Source organism: Procambarus clarkii, chromosome 52 (genome assembly GCF_040958095.1).
Source record: "Procambarus clarkii isolate CNS0578487 chromosome 52, FALCON_Pclarkii_2.0, whole genome shotgun sequence".
NCBI lineage: Eukaryota > Metazoa > Arthropoda > Malacostraca > Decapoda > Cambaridae > Procambarus > Procambarus clarkii.
The window spans coordinates 28,970,113-28,993,324 of NC_091201.1; the positions used below are offsets into that span (position 1 = coordinate 28,970,113).

The window sequence follows — 23,212 nt, forward strand, 5'->3', positions numbered from 1 at the left end:
CACAATAAACTACCGCTCACAGGACCAGTATGGGGTGCACAATAAACTAAGCGCTGATGGCGACAATCAAAACCTTTGAGGTATGTAGCAACTCTCCAGAAAGTATTTAACAATATACTCTGACACAATAGTAACAAACTCTTTGCCCAAACAACAACAAATCGATATTAAACTGTTTGAATAAATTAAACATTAATAATAATTTATTAAATATTTATAATATTATGATGATTATAAAAAAGTTACCCACCGTATATATAATTATGGCAACGTACTATAAGAGATATTTAAATGCCACCGTCGATATTAATGTATCATATATATACGCCTTTAATATAACCGCGCTGTATACAGCTTGTACATGAAGGTAACATAGGTAACTTGCCAGACGTAAAGAGAGATAAATTACACCACCAATAACAGCATCAAGCGAGGATAAAGACCAGAGCAATCAAGTGTGAGAGGGTGCTTGATGCACCAACCTCTCAGTCCGCCGCCCCGCACACTATCGCTTCCAGCTCTCTCTTCATTTCCGTACCACCATGGGACCAGAGCGCCTCCACCGTCCTCACCTCCGACTGTTACTTCTCCCTCTATCGATGATCTCTTAAATAAGCGAATCGTCAAGCAGTTTATCTTTGTTCTGTTCCTATAAGAAGCATGATGGCTCGAGGCGTCGTCTGTCATCACTGAGACATTATACAATCACCTATATAAATCTGAAGGTAACTATATACTTAGTTTGTTATAGTTTGCCAGCTCGATAATAGGTCTGGCTGCAATGATCACATTAGGGCATTACAAAGAGATCTTTTTTTTTTATATGACAAAACCTATGGAAAGATGGGCCTTTTTGGTTGCTTTAGCGTCGGGCGTCAACTGTGGACAACCTGAGCGCGACTTTACAGCGCTAACTGTATAAGATCAAATCATGAACTATGGAGCTCAATGTCATCGAGTTATTAAGAGGATAAAATATATATAACTTTTTGAGGTCAAAGGTTGCTGGTGCCCTTTCGAGAAGATTTTTTTAATTTCGGGGGAAATTATGAAATAAAAAGTTTATGAAAATGGTCCAGAACGTCACGGATGGTTCCTCTTGACTCTGTATTGCATATAATGCTACAAAATATAATTATTCAACCCTATAACAATGTTATATACAGAACAGATGAGACTGAAATTGACCTAACAACAGCTGTCTATGATCTACTTACATGTCGCTGCTAATGGAGTCATGATAGTCTTTAACGTATACTTTTTTTCTCTTATATACCAGCATCGTTTCAGTGTTCCATGTTTAAGGTTGTGTGTGTAATTTTGCAGAGTTTCTCGCCCATGAACCTTCGTCATCCATACTAAACACCTCTATACTTGTTCCCATTCCCCAGACCTGCATGACATCTATATACGTCCTCCTTTGATTAAACACAGAGCCTCTTTATCACTACCAACAACCACTTGGAGTGGACGGTAGAGCAACGGTCTTGCTTCATGCTGGTCGGCGTTCAATCCCGACCGTCCAAGTGGTTGGGCACCATTCCTTCCCCCCATCAAGATTGTAACTTGCTTAGCTAAATGAATTGTGGGGTTCAGTCCCTGAGCCCATTATGTGCCTCTGTAACCCTTTCCACTACCGCCCACAAGATGGGCGTGGGGTGCATAATAAATGAACTAAATTAACCCCATCCCAAATCCTTATCCTGGCCCCTTCCCAGTGCAATATAGTCGTAATGGCATTGGCGCTTTTCCCTGATTGTTCCCTTATCACTAGCAACTCAAACTTTACCAGAAACATCACTTTGATTGTAAGAAAATACCATATAAAAATGAGTCATGTTTATAATGGCGTAGATGGTCTACGCGATAGAATAAAACTAACACGTCAGCAGAGGAAGCGGAAATACCCGTAGCTGGATATTTTACTTTATTAAATAGTAATGAGAAAATCATTAGCCATGAGGATGATTCGAACCCACACACTTGGTACCCCCATGTCCTGCATCACGACATGGTCAAAAAACAATGCAACTCAGGATACACCTGAATCCTATAGGGGTCCTGAGGCTTCCATTGAAACCCAATCAGGTGTTTCATGCATTGCCCCCACGCACTCTGTTGTGGTCCAGCTCTACCTCCAACCTCACTGATACTTCGCATTAGTGTGATTTCATTGTGCATTTGAAGAGAACCATTGGAGGTAGAGCTCTTGTGCCACAACCAGAGTGCATGGGGGGGGGGGGAGCAATGCGTGAAACCCCCACTGGGTTTCAATGGAACTCTCACCTAGAGAATGCAGGTGAATCCCAGGTTGCATTGCTTTTGACCATGTCGTGGTGTAGTAGGGCGTGTGTTGGTAGTACCAGTTGTGTGGCTTCGAATCCTCCTCATAGCTCCTACCGATTTTCTCACTGACACATCATGGTGATGTGATTTCATTTTGCAAGTAATTATCAAAAGCACCAAGCCAGGGAGACTATGTAGCCCCATCAGTGTCGTCGAATATTCAAAGGGCGCTAGATATCACTGATGATACCAATTTGAGAACAAAAGCACACAAGGCGAGTGATATCAAAGGTATCGGATTCATGAAGGACAAATACCTTCGAGGGACATTAGAAAAGTAAGGCACACAAATGACCTGCAAGTCAGGACATTCTACACGGTGGTACACAACAGTAAGAGGGATAATGCAGTTCGGTCGAGGAGGAGCAGGGCGGCGCTCCATTAAGTGCCCATAAGTTAAGCGTGTATGGCTAATACACGACCTAGCCAGAGCCGTTTCCCACTGCTGATTATGGTGGTAGGAGAAAAGCCAAGGGAACAGGCTTCCCTTAAGAGAGTGCAGTTTGTTACCTGTAACATCTAACCAAAGATCCTTCCGGCCGTCCCAGACCGAGAAATAAATGACTGGGTAGAAATATGAATAAGGAATGCTTTTAGGGGGGAAAATAAGACAAGTGCAGATAGCCTCCTTAGCGGCAGTGTTTGCATGGTCACTTACGGTAATACCAATATAATTCATAGGATTTTAACAGAACCTGAGAACCCAGCAAATTCAACTGTTGTAAATCAGCTAGAGATAAGAAAGGGCCAATATTGGATTTTGGCTACAAAAGGATGCAATGGATTAAATGACTCCAGAGCTATGAGAGCACTGTGAGGTAAACAGTGACAAAGTAACGTTGACATCGGAAAAGCAGTTGATAAAGAGCATACAAAATCACACACACGCAAGTCATACATGGAGATGATCGCTCAGGGATGGAGGTTAATTGGTGGCGAATTGAAAGACGTGAGGGAAACCATAATTAAATTACAGATGGAACTAAGTGCAATGCAGGAGATGAAAACCCTAAAAAGAAGCCCTCCTCAGACTCTCACCCAAGCAACCAACCCCCAGGTAGCAGGGAATATAGCAATGACAGGGACCTCTACAATCGGTGCCACCTTTTCTGAAATGCTGAGGAAGAGCCAGAAGCCATGTCCACAGTCAAGGAAGTTGCAGTGAAAGCAGAAACTTCACAGGAGGCAGCAAGATGCACGAGTTAGCTAATGGAAAGGAAAATAGCTGTAGTCGTGGTAAGTATTAAGGAACAAGACGGTTCCAGGCAGGAATAATGGAGGGCTAAAGACAAAGCTGCAGTGTCAGGGATCTTGAGAGAGATTCAAATGGAAGGGGCTGAGCAATGCATAGAGGTTTTCTGACTTGGCCAGTACAACAAAGACAAAAATCGATTGATAAAGGAAGTATTCAGGAACAAGGCCACAAAAGAGGACATTCTAGCAAAGAAGAGCAAACTGCAATATGTAAGGAAATATGCAAGGAAAAGGCGCAGGGAGAGGGAAGGGAGCCAGGGAACCTCAGCCTCCAACCCAACAATTCCAGAGGGAAGTGGGAAACCACAAACCAGCAATTCAAGGACCGCAGAGGGTACTGCAACACCCCCCACCTGCCACCCACAGGAGCTCCTCCCCCACCCCAAGCCCTCCCTTCCCCATACACAATGTCCACCATTCCACCAAAATCCTCCCTCCCTCCCCAATCCCCTGGTGTTCTTCCTGCCTCAAGCAGGCCCAGGCAAGATCTAAGCCCTCCATCCCCCTCCCCACCTCCCCCAACCCCTCGTAACTACCCCACAGGAAGCCCTCACCCGAAGCACCCCCCCTCCCCCTACCCCTTAGACTTCTTTCTGTCCCAAGCAAGCCCGGGCAAGATCTAAGTAGTTGTTGGTAAAGACACTCGCCTGGCATTTTGCGAGTGCTTTGTCATGGGTTTGTATCCTAGCCGGGGAGGATTTACTGGGCATCGATCCTTAACTGTAGCCTCTGTTTACCCAACAGTAAAATGGGTATCTGGTTGTTTAACGATTTGGCGGGGTTGTATTCCAGGAAACATAGGATTAAGGACTTGCCGAAACGCAATGCATGCTAGTGGCATGCACTAGCTAGGAGGATGAACCTACCCAAGTAGCCCTGCCCATGGAAAGGTTTCCTACATCACTGGGGAGTGTATGTGATAATGAATATAGGGAAGTGAGCTTCAAGGTAATGTACTCAAACATTGATGGAATTACTAATAAAGCAAGTGAACTGGCCAAAAGGGCAAAGGAAGAAAACCCAGATGTAATAGAACTCACAGAAACAAAATTGTCTGGCATCATAACAAATGTAGTGTTTCCACAGGACTACTATATAGTAAGGAAAGAGAGGGAAGGGAGAGTAGGAGTGGCCCTGCTGATAAGGAAGGACTCGAATTCTGAATAGTTTTCCCTAAATAGTTTTCCCTCAGGATTGGAGTTTTCCCTCAATACTGAAAAGCATGCTGAATGAAATGATGAAGCATCTTATAGTGAATGTCGTCTGAGCCTGCCAGACTCAGACGACATACAGTCCACCACACACTCCTGAAATAAAAGATTCGTGTGTCTTTTGCCACCGGTGTCTTTTCCAGGCCACATGCTTACAGTTCACAGCCCGAGCACAGTACAAATTCCACAAGGAATGAACTTCCTTATGCCACGTGATGAATAGTGAGGAAGAGTGTGGAGGGCAGCGTCTAATAAGGTGTCATGAAAAAGAAGGTAGGGCAGATCAGATAAGATGAATAGCATGGAGGGTGAAAAAGATTCCACTCCATCTTGTCAAACCGTCACCAAGGGAAAGAGAGGAGAGGAAAGAGAAAAATGGGCTATGCAGATGGGGAAATGGTCACTGTTATGGGGGGTCTTCGAGGACCTTTCACATCAGGATGTTGGATTGCATCAAGGAGCTTGGATGTTGACATCGCATCAGGAAGCTTGTAAGTCTTATCTGGTGTTGCAGTGACATTTACCAGCCTAGACAAACCAAAGCACCACAGGAAACGTAGTACATCCTGTTTGGTACTTATCTAGAGGAAATGCAGCTGTCACAGCTTAACCTTTTGGCTGCTAACTGTTAATAGCCGACATCACCCAGTGTGCTCAAAATAAACATTGTTCTGAAACAATTATTTTTTTTCTTGTGACATTGTGAATTAGCCTTCAGGAAGCATAAAAATACAAATAAAAATTCTCTAGCTCTTGTGGTTTAGCTGTAGTAGCCTGGAGAAGTTGCATGTTATTAGGTAAAATGAGTTGAGGTGCCACATAAAAATAACTTTGATTTACTTTCATTGTTTCTCACTTTATGTATTTAGTTTTTTCGTGCTAACAGGTTGTATTTGTGTGTCAAAGTAGACACAAAGGTACTGTCTATTATGTATCATTTTAAAATATAAGTATGTATGGATATACAAGTACAGGCATACCTCAGTTTAAGAGTTTAATTGGTTCCTGGAGACGCCTCGTATTCCGAAAACTCGTATTCCGAAGCTAATTTCCCCATAAGAAATAAAGGGAAATGAATTAATCCGTTCCTGACTACCCCAAAAACCCCACATCAAACTAAATTTTTATACCTAATTCATCTAAATAAACCTACAAAACTATGTTCAAGTTATTACTTGCCTTGCTGTTGAATGCTGTAGGCGTATGGAAGATGGTGAGGAGGGGGGAGGAGGAGAGGAGTTACTGTTTGGAAGGGGAGTCCCCTTCCATTATCACATCAGGCAGTGAAGACCTTTCTGGTGTGCTCTCCCTGGGACGTTTTATCTGAGTGCCACTAGGTCCTGGTTGAGGCTCACTGCTCGATTTCCTCACCACAAATCTGTCCAAACCCTGGCTTTCTCACAAATAATGGCCTCCGAAACACTGTCACCCCTTAACTCCTTGTTGTGTATCCAAATTAATAACAACTTTTCCACTTCTTCAAGTATTTGTGGTGTTTGTTTCGTTATTGTTCTGACTCCTTTTGCCACTTTAGCACTCATAATCTCATTTTTCTTCTTAAGTATAGTGCATATTGTTGATGTGGCTTTGTTGTACTGCCTACAAAGTTCAACAACACGTGTACCGTTCTCATGCTTCCGAATGATCTCTTGTTTCTCCTCTATTGTCATCCTCACATGGGCTTTCTGGTCTTTATCCTTACCACTGGCTTTCTTGGGACCCATGGTGAGATATATAATAACAAATTGTATAGTCAAATCACCAAAAATCCATCAAAACACTGAAAATCCGCGAGAAGAATTGATGTGGGGTAGTCACTGGGTGCGAGACAGTGGTAAACTGAGGGGCGACGATCGCTGAACCACCACGTGCTGGGTCGGCCTGTACGCGTATCAACAAACTCGTGTCCCGAGGTAACCCTCGCGTTCCGAGACATATTTTTCGAGGAAATCCTGCTTGTATTCCGAAAAACTCGCATACAGGGACACTTGCATTCCGAGGTACCACTGTACTGTATATCAATTTTCCGAGGATTTTATAATGGGTCTAGTGACTCGAGGAATATTGAGAAAATAACATTTATGATCAATCTGAAAATCAGAACATTCTACAAGCAGTGTAAGTGGAAAAATTCATTTTGGACAAAGTGCAAATACAGTGGTACAGTTGGGCTCGTTCTCAATTCACATCTGGGAATTCTGGATTCAAATCCCTGGTGGGACATAAATGGTTGTGTGTGTTTTCTATCACCTACTGTACCTGTTCACCAAGCAGTAATTACAGTAGCTACCCAGGTGTTAGCTAATTGTGGGGTTGCATCTTGGGAAATTGAGGCCAGGAATTCAATCATCGGGGGACCTTGACATAAGCATTACATGTATACTGTATACATGTATACACTGGCTGCCTTCCCCCAACACAATAAATTATAAGTGCTTGCCCATCAGCGACTATAGGGATTGGGATCTAGACCTTTGTGCCCCACCATTTATACTTGACACACTAGCTACATCTCTTAATATTAAAGTTTTGATCATACTTTTTTGAAAGTTGTAGATGGAATTGGCTTAAGACAATCTCTTCCTTTGATGCATTCCACTTGCTGACCACCTATACAAGGAAGAAGAATTTCCAACCTCCACTGATATCTCCTTATTTTATTTTCCTTTAATTTAAAGTCTTCCTTTGTCACATTGTCTATTCCCATCAACATCTTATATGCAGTAATCATGTTCCCTCTGTTTCTTCTCTCCTCTTAGGTTGTGAGAAGACATTCTCTGAACTTGTCCTCATAGTTAAGCATTCTCAATTCTGACATTAATCTAGGTGCAAACCTCTGAATTCTCCCAAGTTGTTTCTTGTGCTTTACGAGGCATAGGGTCTATGCTGGTGCTGCAAGTAATGGTTTCACATAGGCATTCTATACGGACATGAAATCCTCCTTGATTTAAGTTCTTAAATGATTCTTTTATGTCTTCAAATTTCGCATATGGTGCTGATGTTATCGTTTAGATGAGCTTCTGATATTAGTGTTGGGTTTATATCCACTCCCAGGTTTTTTCTTTTTGTATTTCTTGTGGTTGCCTTTCCCTTAGGAGACCTGTAAGTAATCACACAACTGTATATCCCTTATTCATCCTTCATTACTTAATGCTTATTTGAAATGAATTCCAGCCATTGTTTATCTGCCCACTCCTGAAGTTTGTTAGGGTCTTCTTGCAGCACCTTACAAATCTCTTTAAGTTCTGACTACTCGATAACTTTGTAACATCTGAAAAAATTGGCAATGTGGCAAAGGAAGACTTTAAATTAAAGGAAGATAAAATAAGGAGACATCAGTGGAAGCTGGAAGCTGCTCATTCTTTCTGTGAAGTTATTTACATAAATTAGACAGAGTAACAGTTCTTGGATAGAGCCCTGTGGAACACCACTTTTTACTCGTCTTCAGCCTGACATATTCTGAATTGTGACTTTGTTTTCTGTCCATCAGGTACTCCTGTACTTAGTCCAGTGTTTTTCCTGTTATCTGCACTTCTCTCCATCATGTGTATTTCACCCAACCCAAAATAAAGGAATTAATGATGTTTTGGTCCATCCTGGACCATTATCAAGTCCATTACACAACTTGATAATGATCCAGGATATACCAAAATGTTGTCAGTTCCATTTTTTCAAATGGAACTTGTGTGTTGTCTTTTGTGAGAGACTGTATCAGAAACGTTCTGACAATCTAGGAAGATGCAGTCTACCCATTCTTCATTATCTTGTTTTAGTTTGGTGACCCTGCCATAAAATACAATCAAGTTTTTCAGCATGATTTTCCTTCTGAAGCTGTGAAGTGCCTCTGTTACAAAATTTACTTTTCAAACATTCTACAATTTTTTTTTCTGATGACCTTTTCCAGTATTTTGCATGCATGTTAGTGATGCTGGTCTGTAATTTACTGCTTCATGTCTGTCCCCTTTATTGAATATCTGACCTCCCTTTTTCCAGATTTCTGGTAGCTCTCCTGTCTCTAGTGTACTGTTGGATGCACTAGCTAATGGGTGACTCAAAATCTATGCAGCTTTCTTCAGTAACCAGTGATATTTGGTCTTGTCTTGCCGCTGTTTGGCTTCACACAGTTCCTGAAGGAACTGTGTGAAGCAAAACTGTTTACCTCTTCTATAGTAACTTTCATTATGTTGTGTGTTGTTTCAGGTTCACATTTGTCATCTCTCCTTGGACATCAATCTAGTTCTGGTTTGTAGACCTCTTGCAACTTCTCGTTGACTTCTTCACATAGCTTTTCATCATTCTCCAAGAGTGGTACAGTGTTCCTCCCTCTCCCAGTAGTCTGATTACATGGCACTGTAAAGTTATTTTCCTTCCATATATGGCTATGCAATAGCTGAGGTTGGAGTTTTGCTTTTATCTTAATGTCATTTTCACACTGCTGCTCTTCTACCCTCCTGATTCTGGTGTACTCATTACTGGCCCTCATAAGTACCCCCTTATTTGTCCCTATACCTGCTCCATATCTATTTTTTACTTTTCCTTTACCCATCCTTTTGTCCACTTCCCTCCCGAGAGGTATGAACTGTCCCGTTGCTACTTTGCATTTCCGTGTTATGAGTTCCATAATTTCCTTTGATGACTTTCTTTCCATTTCACTCTCCCATTGAACATCCTGCAAATAAGCCCTAACTTTTATGGAACCCTCTCTTCTGTGTGCTCTTGCTATCTACATCCTTCTTTTTGGTCTGATTCTTTCAGTTCTACAATGTAATCAAACATGGTAACACACTGATCACTGGTCTCTTGTGGCACCTAAAATTGAATTTCTATACATCTTCATTTTTGGCAAACACCAGGTCTCGGGGTAGCTGTTAGATCCTTTCCACTTTCTCATGATGGCTCTATGATATGCTGCCACAGGAAGCATTTATCTATTTTGGCATCTAATATTGCTCTCTCTCTCTCTTTCCTTTCCACTGTCAGGATTGTTTGTTAACCAATTTTTTTTCCTTCTGATTAAAATCCCCAAGTACAGCACTAGGATCTTTGCTATGGTTCTCCCTGCCACTTTGGCTGCCTTTTCTATTATCTTTAGGCATGTTTTGTTGTAGATATCATTTTCCTCCCTTGACCTTCCTGTAGCTCTGTCATGCATTCAGAAGCCAACATGAGATGGAATCCACATCAAATGGACTCTATTACCATCATTAATAATTTGGTTGTACTATATTTGTCTAAATGATAAAGCTGATGAGTTAGGCAAAGAATCTGCCTGCAAAGAAGGATTTGATTATAACCTTGGATTGCCAATAAGCAGTCTGAGAACAATAATACATTAAGAACCTCAACAAAACCTTGTAGATCTGAGGCATAATGAAGTCTAGTAATTCCATCTAACATATTATCATGCAAGAAGACACACATCTATGGATCATCCAGTAAAATAAAAAAGACTATTAGGAGTTGTTACTGGCTGGCTTAGATGCAACTATAAGTGTCTCTGGGACTTTGAATGACCTGCAGATGTAGACCTGACCATCTGTAAGCTGTCAGCAAAATTATTCACACATCCTTTGTCGCTATGTGATTGAATGCAAAAGGATACAACTGTATAATAAGTGTTTAAGAAATGTGTAAATATTTCATTCAAAATGATCTACTACCAGAAATTGTAACCAAATATTCCTAGTTTGCTAACTAGGAATATTGTGGGTAAATATAAAAGGAATATTATGGTGGGTAAAAGGACAGGAAGTAAATGTGGGTAAATATAACCTTTTCACTGCTGCCCAGTGGATGGGAGATGATGTGCAGATAAACATATCAGTTATGTAACTGGCTCCCCCACACATGTTGCTTAGCTTAGAGACCGTATGCGTGATTGGTCTCGAACCTATTGTTGTTATAACAATATACACTACATCCTTAACAACAGGCATTTGCCCAACCCAGTGTGAAGACCCCCCCTCTTCCTCCCCTCACACCATGGCTCAAACAACCATATCCACCTACACAAGGTGGCCCATTCGGTGGGTGATCCGATGACCTGAACGAGTCCTTTACACACCAAATGTCTTGACTTGTACATCTCAACAGGTAGGAGAGAAGAGCAGAAGCCATACATGTTAGCCCAAGGAAAACATACAGGAGGCGACACCTATAACAGTAGATCTAGTTCAGCTTCATGTTTGTTACATGCAGCTTTAGCTGTCTTGGCTATTTTATGATGGATATTCCTACGTGAGACGGTATCTACACAAAGGGGATTTTTAAAACCATGCTATATGCATGTATTATATTATACTATTTATGGCTATTATCGGATTTCATTTAACAAGTTGAAATTGCAAAGGCTTGAGGAGGTGACTTCGAGAAACCGAAAATACTACTCTGTGTATTTAAGTAACAAGCTGTAGTGCTTTTAACTATATGCAGAACTTAAAGACAGTTCACTAGTTTAACACTAGTAGTCTGTGCATGTTTGTTTTTCTGTAAAACACAGCAATCAGCATAAGCTTAGTGCTAAGGGGAGTTAGATTACTTACAAAGAAGTCAATTATATCACATGCAGGGAATTTTCATTATTATTTTTAGTGGCTGATGTGTGCAATACTTACGTGTACATTGCATGTAATAGGAATATTAAATTTAAAGGAAGGAATTATCAGGGAAAAGTGCCAAGCCATTAAGACTATATAGCACTTGGAAGGGATCAAGATAAGGATTTGGGATGGGATGAGGGAAGGAATGGTGCCCAACCACTTGGACAGTCGGGATTGAATGCCGACCTGCATGAAGCGAGACCATCCACCCCAAATGGTTGGAAAGAAAAAAAGTGGGCAACACTTCTGTTCAACAAACTTTCACACAAGCCATGTGTTGGTGCATTGGTAACACTGGCTAGCCAATTTACAGCACTATATGGTGTCTCTAGACAGTGTTGCAGATGTTGAGTCTCTCATAACCTTAATGCAGAAAGCTGCTTTCTGCTGTACAATTTTTTCATATATTGTGTTAAGTAATTATCAAAAGAAACTGCCAAACCAGAAAGACTGTATAATAGAAAGGCTATGGGAAAGGAGATACATCACATTTAAGAATACAGTACACAGTTTGTTATCTATAATACCAGACCAACGATCACACCAATAGTTGAGGTTTGCAATATGACTGACTGAATATGGAATCCTTTTATGGGACAAGAAGGAAGAAATGGCCACTTTAACAGCAGGGAACATAAGCTCATTCGAGGTCACACCAATATGGCTGAATACCCAGCAAAATTCTATTGTTATAAATTTGTTAAAGATAAGAAAGAGCTAGTGCTGGATTTTGACCACCATAGGATGGGAAGGGTTAAAATATTTTAGATCTATGAGGCCACTATGTCAACTCTATTAGCAAAGGAATATTGGCACATAAAAGGTAGCTGGCATAAAGCATGCAAAATAGCATAAAGCTCTGCCGGGAAAATGCAGCACAATACAAGTTTGATCAGGAAATACAGAAGAGTAAACACTGTGAGCTGACTCCAACCCATCTGTAAACAGAGCAGTAGTGTGTGAATGGCAGAAAATTTGTTTAACGGAAAAGGCATTCCATAGCAGGAGGGAATTAACACAAATCAAATGACTTTGTTAAGGATAATGAGCAAAACTGATTTTTGTATTACAATATGAGAGAAATTCCTAATGAATCACGTAAGTGATGTGAACTTTTCATGTAGGTCAGAGCTTGATTGCAGATACTGTAGTGAAAAATATAACATGAGAATTGTTTTAAATCTAAATACAAAAGAAGACTGTTTTGCAGTGTTGAAGAGCAGTGCAACTGTGGTCATGGATCTACTCACATGGAGTGCATCGGTGCTGAACCTGACACACCAAGGAGTCACGCAGGTGCCTGAACCAGATAGCTTCATCCTCCCTGATAATGTCACAGAACCACTATCTAATTCCACTTCTTGGGTCACTGGGCTGCCACCTCTGGACATCTTCTACATCACCAGTGAGATTTTAGTGGCCATCATATCCATCATTGGCAACGCTCTCACCATCGCTGTCTTCACTGTAGACCAGAAACTGCACCGCCTCACAAACTATTACATAGTGTCCCTGGCACTGGCTGACCTCCTGGTGGGTTTAGTAGGCATCCCCTTCGCCATCCTAACGTCAGTGGGACTGCCTAGGCCACTATGGGCATGTCTACTGATGCTCTCAACACTGCTTACTCTATGCGTAATCTCGGTATTCTGCCTGGTGGCTGTCAGTGTGGATCGCTACTGGGCCATTCTTCACCCGATAAGCTACATCAGAATACTGAATGTCAAAATAACCAAACGTGAGTATGCAAATGCTTTGCTTATATGTGTGTAATTACCCAAGTGCAGTTACAGGATGAGAGCTATGCTTGTGGTGTCCTGTCTTCCCAGTACTCTGTCATACAACGCTTTGAAACTACCAAAAGTTTTGGCTTCCACCACCTTCTCACTTAACTTTTTCCAACCATCTACCACTCCAATATTTTTTCAGCACCTGTGTTCTCTCAACTTGAATCTGTGTCCTCTTGTTCTTGAAGTTGCTGGTTTCAGGAATTTCTCTTTGTCAATTTGGTCAATTCTTGTTATTATTTTGCAAGTGGTAATCATATCACCTCTTTTTCTTCTATCTTCTAGCTTTGGCATATTTAACACCTCTAGCCTCTCCTCGTAATTTATGTTTTTCAGTTCTGGAAACCATTTTATAGCATGCCGTTGCACCTTTTCCAGTTTATTGATGAGCTTCTTGAGATATGAGCACCATACAACTGCTGCATATTCCAATTTTGGTCTCACAAAAGTCAAGAACAGTTTTAGTATTTCACCATCTATGTAATTAAAAGCGAGTCTGAAGTTGGAAAGCAACCCATATGCTCCTCACTCAATGTTCATTGTGTGTTCATCCGGTGACAGTCTACTATCCAAAACCACCCTTAAGTCTCGCTCTTTATTAGAGTTCTTTAATTCCTTTCCACATAATTTGTAATTTGTGTGTGGTCTATTTTCTCCAATTCCACATTCCATGACATTTATTCACACTGAATTCCATTTGCCACATGGCACTCCAAGCACTTATTTTATCTAGATCAATTTGAAGGGCATGACAATCTTCTAGGTCTCCTATCTTCCCCAGTATCTTAGCATCAAGTGAAAAATGTTCATATAATTTTGTATTTCTTCTTGTAGATCATTTAAGCAGATGATGAACATTACTGGGGCATAAGAGCCGAACCTTGCGGAACTCTGCTAGTAAAACCCTTCCAGTCAGATACATTGCCTCTGAATACTGCCCTCATCTTTCTGTCAATTAGAAAATGTTTCATCCATGTTAAAAGTCTCCCTGTCACCCCTCCAGCATATTCCAGTTTCCAAAACATCCTCTTGTGTAGGACTATATCTAAAGCCTTTTTTTAGATCCCAATACAGTCAACCTAACTGTCTCTTTCTTTGAATACTGCCCTCATCTTTCTGTCAATTAGAAAATGTTTCATCTATGTTAAGTCTCCCTGTCACCCCTCCAGCATATTCCAGTTTCCAAAACATCCTCTTGTGTAGGACTACAGTATATCTAAAGCCTTTTTTAGATCCCAATACAGTCAACCTAACTGTCTCTTTCTTGTAGAATCTCTGAGGTTCTATCATAAAAACTAAGTATTATGTTCCTGTTATGGTCCTGTGTGTGTTATATTATGTTCCTAACTCTGCTCTCCTCTCACTATATTATGCACTAAACTATCCCTATCCTAATTATGGTATCTGTGTATGGGGGGTCTACCTCTGCAAACCACCTCAAGCCCATCATCACCCAGCAAAAATCTGCTATCAGAATAATAACAAACTCTGCTTTCAGACAACACTCGGCTCCCTTGTTTAAATCCCTTAACATGCTAAATATTAACTCCCTCCACACATTCTCTTGTGTCAACTACATTTACAAAACCCTGTTCTTAAATGCAAACCATGCTCTGAAACTCTCACTGGACAGATGAAACAAATATCTCTTTGATATCCCCAGGGTCAAACTTAATCTGTGTAAACGCTCTATCAAAATAAATGGACCTAGTCTATGGAACTCACTCCCTAGTGAATTGAAAAGCTGTCAAACTTTTGCCTCATTCAAAAACAAAAAGTACCTAATTTCATCTTCGTAGTTTCCTACACCGAGTGTTAAATTTGCTCTGTATCTAGTGTTACTCAATCTCCCAATCTTTATGTACTTAATCCTAACAACTTTATCATTGTGTTCATTGCTGTCTTCTTTTATGTGCTAGCCAGATGCTGTATTGTGCCTACTAATGTTTGTTAAACTACCATTCAAGCTGTCATTGCAATCCATCTGAGCTACCTATGTGCTTTAATATACTGTACCTACAATTTTCTCTCATTTATTTTTTTCTTGCTATGTAACTTATCATTTTTATAAATTTTGCTAGTATTTACCTACTTAAAATTTTCTTAGATTAAGGACCTGCTCGAAATGCTGCATGTTCTAGTGGCTTTACAAGAATGTAATTACTATGCTATGTATCCTCACAATCCCAATGTACCTTCTTGTATATATATAAATAAATAAATAAATAAAGTAGATTTATTACACAGGACCTTCCTGTTTGAAAACCATACTGTCTGTCCATTATTGTCATTAATCTCTAGGTGTTCACCTCATTTGGGATTAACTATTTTTTCTAGTGTTTTGACTACCATGCGTGTTAATGATATGGGTCTATAATTTAGAGGGGTCAATAATTTAACTCTGCCACCATTTTTGTAGTGGAACTATGTTTGCATTTTTCCATATATCTGCTAAGATTCCAATGCACAAGGATGTCTGGAATATCAATTGGAGTGGAATACTCAGCTCAGATGAACATTCTCACCCAAGGTGAAACCCCATCTGGTCCAGATAAGGTACCCAGCAAATATTGACTGTCATAAATCTGTTAAAGATGAGAAACAGCCAGTATTGGATTTTGACCACCAAAAGGCGAGAAGACTCTAAAGCCACAAGGGAACTGTAAGAGTTAACCACAATAACAAAGGAATGCTGTGCATTAAAAGTAGCTGGCAACGAGCATACAATATTGCATAAAGCTATCTCATGAAGAATTAAGGAGGCCACTTATGTGTGTTCCATATTCCATAATGGGATTTCTTATTCAAATTTCTACCCAGTCACTCATAAAGCATCTGTAACCATTGAAATGATCATTAGCCTGGTATTATGGAAAACAAACTGTGCACTCTTAAATGTGACCTATTCCGATGGCTTTCCTCCCACCCCTTTATTAGTAGTGGGAAATGGCTCAGACTAAGCTGTGTACCAGCCACACGTGCTTAACGCATGAGCACTTAATTGAACAATGGCTTGCTCCTAATTATCTTAACAACACTCTCCCAACAATAGGCTATTGTTGGTTATTATCTGCAATAGGCTACTCACTGCCTAAGGATGAGTTAACTCCCACTCACCATGCTTCTGCTATGTTTTGCCTGTTATGCCAACAAGATTTTGCAAATATACATCATTGCTTGCACACATTCCTCATATTAATCTATTTATAATTTGTTACTGTGTATGCTCCATGACATCATAATTTATTCCTACAACCAATCTTGTAAACTGACAGTAATATTTCATAAACAATCTAGAAAATGTGTGTGTATTGCAATTATTGACTAACTCATAACATCTATAATAACTTCCACTTTTCCTTTTCACTGCTGTTGCTACTCCTACCCTGCCCCTACTGGTGGTGGTGTCTGCATGCCGGTGTCACTGCTACTGGTGCTCCTACTGGTGCCCCACGCAGGCATCATCCTGGCATGCTGGGTCTCGGGGACACTGGTGGGTCTGATGCCTATGATGGGATGGCACGAGGAGTACGACGACCATTGCATCTTCACGCAGGTCATGAGCTATAGCTACCTCATCTTCCTCGCCTTCAACACCATATTTGTCCCGGGGCCAATTATGATCATTTGCTACGCTAGAATCTACAATGTTATTCTTAAGCAGGTGCGTATTTATTGGAGGAAGAATTATTTTCAAGCGTAGAGTTAGTAAGGTTTTTTGTTACAGATGTGAAGAGTAGTGATTGAATGTTGACCAAACCACACACTAGAAGATGAGATAATGACGTTTCGGTCAGTCCTGGTCCATTATCAAGTTGATTGTGATTGAATATCACTGAATGATCGTTGAATTGAATGATTGATCAATCTAGTGATTGAATGGTTACTTTCAATTGTGGAGTAGAGGATTTATTGTTTCTTTCAGGTGTATAGTGGAGTATGAGAGTTACTAGTGACAAGTGTATAGTGGAGTATGAGAGTTACTAGTGACAAGTGTATAGTGGAGTATGAGAGTTACTAGTGACAAGTGTATAGTGGAGTATGAGAGTTACTAGTGACAAGTGTATAGTGGAGTGTGAGAGTTACTAGTGACAAGTGTATAGTGGAGTGTGAGAGTTCCAGGCGATGAGTCACAATAACGTGGCTGAAGTATGTTGACCAGACCACACACTAGAAAGTGAAGGGACGATGACGTTTCGATCCGTCCTGGACCATTCTCAAGTCGATTGTCTAATGACTTGACAATCGACTTGAGAATGGTCCAGGACGGACCGAAACGTTATCGTCCCTTCACTTTCTAGTGTGTTCTGGTCGAGTATGAGAGTTACTTGTCACAGCTGCTGACTACCTTGTGGTTAGAGTCTGTTGCTAATTACAGGTGGGATTTGAAAATAATAGTGTAGATAATTGCTTGTGTATATGTGCATTAGAAATAGTTGAATAATTATTAAATGTGTTTACTGAAAGCTACAAGTGTATGTACTGAAGTGGAATCTTCATAACTGCAGATGCATAATGTAATGATGGAGGGGTGTTCATCAATCCAGGTGTGTGTGTACTGCTGAGAGGTATTGCTGGTCATCACAGTAAGTAATGATCAAAAGGTGCCAAGCCTGGAAGACCATTCAACACCATCTGTGACAGAGAATGGTATAAAATTCCTAGATATCACTCAGAATGCCAATACAAGAGCAAAGGCATCAGATTCACCAAGGATTTTATTGAGGGACAATTGACTCAAATGGGACATTGAGAAGGAAACATTTCAAAGCATTCTGAAAATCAGGATATTTTGTGAAGAGGTGTGTAACTGTAAGAAGGACAATGCAGTTATGGCAGTATAGCACAGGGCTTTCTTCCATTAAGTGTCCATGAGTTAAAGCCAAACTTAAAGGTAGATAAAACAATGGGAACCTGCACAGGGAAGTAACTTATCCAGGCTCAAAGTATGGACCAGGCAATGCACCCCAAGAGTGGAGGAGTCAATATTGTGCCAAGATGGGAAACAAGAAAACATGATTGTATGGAGTAACAAACCCTTAAGAGCCAGGAATTAAGCACAAAAGAGGGTCCAAGGGTAGCCATGGGGCCCTTTCTCCTGCAACCCCAATGTTCTGTGATCTTTACCCAAACTGGAATTGTATCACAGAGGAGTGAAGGAGTAGCCCTTCAAACCTCCAACCCCAGAAGGAGTAGCCTCCAATACTGATCCTGCATTAGTTGGGACCTATAAGTCTACAGCATGAAACCACTTAGAAGCCCTAACCAATAAAGAAGACCAAGATGCAGAGCAAACAAAACCAGCCAAGGCAGTAGCAGCATTGGAAGCCAGCGGATAACTGGCTCAAGCGGCAAACAGATGCCACTCTAACTGTCTCATAAAAGAGTGGAGGATCAACAGCAGCACTATACACAGGGTGCTGTGTATCAGCAGCAGCACCACCCATCATACATGGGCTGAAATGAAGCCTATATCATAAAAATCGGTCTCAGAAAACAGGGACACGAGAAGGCGGCTCAATCAAGACCGAAATCCAGAGCTGAAAAATAGTGCACACATGTGGGTATTATGACAGTGTCACCACACAGAGTAATTTCATTTAAAGTAAAATATGCTTGGCACGCCTTCTGGAGTGTGCTTTAAGTGCCATGGACATACTAATCTGTGAAAGCCCAGTTCTTGTCTTCATCCAAATATGGCTCATACATTAAAAATCTAATGTCTTAACATCTTTAAAAACTAGTGTTTCAGATGGAGTCTTCTGCTGCAACTGTGAGTAGGTGTCATAAAACTATTATCATTTCTCTTGAAGTGGTGGTCTCAACTCGTCAAAATGTTCTAATTCCAGAAAAAATCAAAATCTGCAGTTTCAGAACAAAAGGTATACCAAATAAATTTATGATTTATTGCATAAAAGCTTTAAGGCTGCTTTTGCTTGATTACCTGTAGACTATCTATTAAAAAGACTGCTAGCATCCTACATAGCTTGTTTATATCTCACAAGCCTCACTATCTGCTTTTAACTCATTCAGATGAGCTAAAAATAAATAATTCCACTTTTCAACTTTGTAACAATGCCTTTGGCAGTAGCTAAGTATACTTTAACATCACTTCTATATTTTAAATGCATATTTTAACGAGTTTGTATCTCCCATCACGATCAACTTGGCTTAATCACTGAACCTAGCACTCCCCCCCTGGCAGCAGAGTAGACACTGTTGGAGAATAATCACACGCAACCCAAAGCTTGAATAACCAGCTGCACTCGCAATGAGCTACTGTCCTTGTTTTTCTAGTCTACAGCTTGTTAGTAATAAATATATGATTGTGTTTACCTCATATATATGTTTTAAAGTCATTTTATAGTTTCCCTTTAAAGGATGTATGCCTTCCTTATTTTTTACCTGTAGGAAATGATATACAGTACTTTAAACATCACATATAGAGCTGAGTACATAGTCTAAAGTATAGAGTGTAAGTGGAGTGCCCACACTCTAACATTAAAATGTATGGTATAACAAATTTCAGTGCTTTACATGATACACACCTCGATAAAGTAATTCTCAAAAGAAATTACCAAGATCAGAGGGCTCGTCATTCACGATGCCAATATGAGAGCAGAAAATATAGGAACAATGTCAAAAAGAAAGAGACATTTCAAAATAGGCGGGTGGGGCGAGAGGCGGAAACTGGGACACACAGATTTCATCTTACAGGTTCGGGCTATACGATAGTTAACAAGTAAAACTCTCCACAAGGTGACACATGCAGATGAGTACAGAAAGAGAAAGCTGCAAGTGTGCAATCCTTGCATTAAAAGACTGCAAAGGAGTGTGGGAAGGGCTTTTAATGGACACTGCAGTGGAGGTTCAGAGCAAGCATCACTGGTATCTTTGTAGGGTCTGTGCCAAGTTTAACGGGCAAGATTCAGCATGGGATTTACAGGTTAAAAAGTCACAAGGGATGTGAGGACTGGTGCTAATGACAGACAAGTGTTTGAGTAAAAGAGCATTCATGGCTGACATTAGGTAAGCAATAACAGAACTATGGAAATGAACAATAACATTCAGGAATTAATTTACCAGCAATATGGCTCCTCATCTTCCAGATATGGGAAAGAGGAGTGTTAGCATTGATAGTGGAGACACATGATCTCCATTTCTTTCATTTAGAAAATTGACCCCCTGCAAGCCTCAGCACAAGAATAGGTGCTTCTTCCGAGCTGTGCTTACAACGAAGAGTGCATGCACAGTTAGAATTTATCAAGGAATGCACTTTTTCATGACATGGCAGGTAGAGAGCTGGAGAGAACTGAGGGGTAGCTTCCAGTCAGGTTAGTTGAAATTGATGAAGGGATCAAGGAACAGAGGCAAAGGTCAGAAAGTTTCCAGTCTGCTCAGTCAAAATATCATCAAGGAATAGGGATAGACAGATTAAAAGAACTGACGAATGAGTTAATCGGAAAGCAGTCATCACTGTTATGGAGGATGTCAAGGATTTGCTAAGCCAGATCAGGGTAAAAGAAAGAAGTAGAAAAAGGAATGAGCAATACCTCTCCCTTTGGTAACTCCCTCTTCTTAAAGTAACTTCTCTCTTCCTCAGATAACCCACTTCTGCCTCAGTTCCCCCCTTCTTCCTCAGGTAATGCCCCCCCACTTTCTTTGGGTGACCCCCTTTCCTATAGGTAACCCCCTTTCCTATAGGTAACCCTTTCATCCTCGTGTAAAATTTCCCTGCTTTGCCTTCACAGGCTAGTAGCAGGGAGGTGAAGGCTGCCAAGAGCATGAGCATCATAGTGCTCTTCTTCATGGTGAGTTGGCTCCCGATTAACATCATCAACTGCATCCAGGCCATCTGCAGGAATTGCCCAGTACCCATGCTGCTCCTCTACTTCTCCATCATCCTCAGCCATGCAAACTCAGCCCTCAACCCCTTCCTCTATGCCTACAGTATGCAGGTAACCTTCTTATTAGTAATGGGATTAGGGTTTAGTGCTTACCAATATGTATATCTTGTTCCTGTGTCTCCATAGGACACACACACACCTTTTTTTTCCTCTAATTGTTCTTCCGATTTACATATGTTCGTTTATTTGGGTATGTACTGTTAGGTGTGTTTATGAATTGTTAGAATGAGGTCACAAAATAAGAATACTGTATGTGATAGCTACATTTATATACTTATTGTACATATGCAAATGTGCATTTGTGTGCATATGCATGTACGGTATATATATGTATGCATTAGTAACTACTGTTGACAAATGTAAAAGGTGAGGATATATATACACATGTGAACAGATTACATAGCTTAAATGGAAATGGTGACATGGATAAGACTTAACATGACATGAGCAGCGGGTTACGGACGATATCTGCTTATACAACTCGATATTACTCCCATATTTTGCCAATATGAAGCTGTCTAATTTATATAATTGAAGGCTTATATTTTAATTATTGTATACGGTTCACTTCATTCAGTACAAGATTTTCTTTATATTGCTTTCAGAGATTATCATAGAGTGCAGTAATTTTCTGAAAATTAATCCAGGTTAATTGAATGGCTTGAACCTCGTAAACGAACAAACAATGTATTAAGAATCCTGTCCTGTCCCACATAGAATTAATTACAAAATTTACAAACAATTTTGTAAGCATCCAATACAAGTATCAGATAAATTTTTAATCAAACATTTTTGAATGACTTCAAGATTCCTAAATCTTAAAATTTTATTTAAAAAAAGTAGTAAATAAAGGTATAGCATTATCAAAATATGTAAATCATGTGGCAAAAGCAAAGGGATATTTATACATTGACAGGTGCACCCTAATTCTCGATGCATTTACACAGTTTACTTTAGTCCTGGTCTCTGTTTCTGACTAAAGTATACTTGCTGGTTGGTCAGTAAACTTATATTAGAGTTGAGTCCAAACCACATAGCATTAGGGGGGCAATATTATAAATCTATGTCGCACTTTGTTCATGTCACGTGTTATAATTTTGTCATTGTAAGTATTTATTTATCATCTTTAATCTGTCCCCATGTTATGTATCTTCACTGTTTTCATTTTTGCCTGTAGCACAATATAATCCTTGATAATGTATTAATGAAAAGGACAATTTTCAGAATTTTAAAACTGTAGTGCAAGGTAGTGAAAGTTAGGAGACTCATATGAGCCACAGGGGTACAAGGAAAGATTTCCACATTGTGAGAGTTGTGAGTAAATGGTGCAAACAAAATAGGGAAATAGTAGAAGTGACCCAGCGGTAGAAACTAACTAGAGGTTTTCCCCCCCCCTCAGGACTTCAACAAATCCTTAAAGAAACTCGTCTGGCACCGCCTGCTGCGACAATCAACAGAGTTGAATTTCGAGTCTCAATCTCAGCCAAGTGATGCTTGCCAGCTTGACTCAAAACACACTGAAGAACTGCCCCCATCAACTCTGATAAAACCCAAGCTTACAGTCCTCTACTGTGGAGATCAATAACCCTATTTAAACATCTAGTAATGTGTCACCCTCTTTGTTGTTGCCTTCTACTCCTGCCACTGTAACAACCACACCTCATCCAAAATCCAAAGCATCCAAAACCATTCCATGAGCTACAACTATCCCCACCCATGCCTGCAGCATCAGTCAGAATGCCTCTAGCATTCCTAGCCACTGCTGTCGTCATCTATATGATTAAGGTCCCATTAGTGAAGTCGGGTTCATTCTTGACACACAATCGAGAATTACAGGTTCGAATCCCAGGCGGGACAGAAATGGTTAGGCACATTTCCTTTCACCTAATGCTTCTGTTCACCTAGCAGTGAGTAGATGCTCAGGAGTTAGTCAGCTTGTTGTGGGGTTGCATCCTGGATGGGGTCAGTAATTCGGCCTTTATGGGGGGGGGGGGGGTCCTCGATAAAAGCCAAAACGTGTATGAACACACTCTGGCTTCCTGTTCCCCGACACAATGAATTATTATGATGATGAGTGGCCCACAACAGCAACCCGAGGTAAACTGTTC

At 40.5% G+C, this 23,212-nt stretch overlaps 1 protein-coding gene across 1 annotated transcript; it reads left to right on the forward strand.

The window, feature by feature from the left end:
- The first annotated feature begins 528 nt into the window (after positions 1–528).
- On the forward strand, positions 529–22,714 carry LOC123763598 (adenosine receptor A1). The gene is made up of 6 exons (XM_045750810.2): positions 529–725; positions 12,621–13,148; positions 16,656–16,861; positions 19,047–19,079; positions 20,949–21,155; positions 22,504–22,714. The coding sequence occupies exons 2-6, from the start codon at positions 12,647–12,649 to the stop codon at positions 22,687–22,689; spliced, it is 1,134 nt and encodes a 377-aa protein (XP_045606766.1). The 5' UTR covers positions 529–725; positions 12,621–12,646; the 3' UTR covers positions 22,690–22,714.
- Positions 22,715–23,212: the final 498 nt, after the last annotated feature.

Excerpts from the sequence above, each read along its gene's own strand:
- LOC123763598 (XM_045750810.2), top strand. The coding sequence starts at position 12,647 with ATGGATCTACTCACATGGAGTGCATCGGTGCTGAACCTGACACACCAA. Across the intron at positions 13,149-16,655 it reads GAATGTCAAAATAACCAAAC|GCATCATCCTGGCATGCTGG; the intron begins GTGAGTATGCAA and ends TGCCCCACGCAG. Across the intron at positions 19,080-20,948 it reads CTGCAGTTTCAGAACAAAAG|GCTAGTAGCAGGGAGGTGAA; the intron begins GTATACCAAATA and ends TTGCCTTCACAG.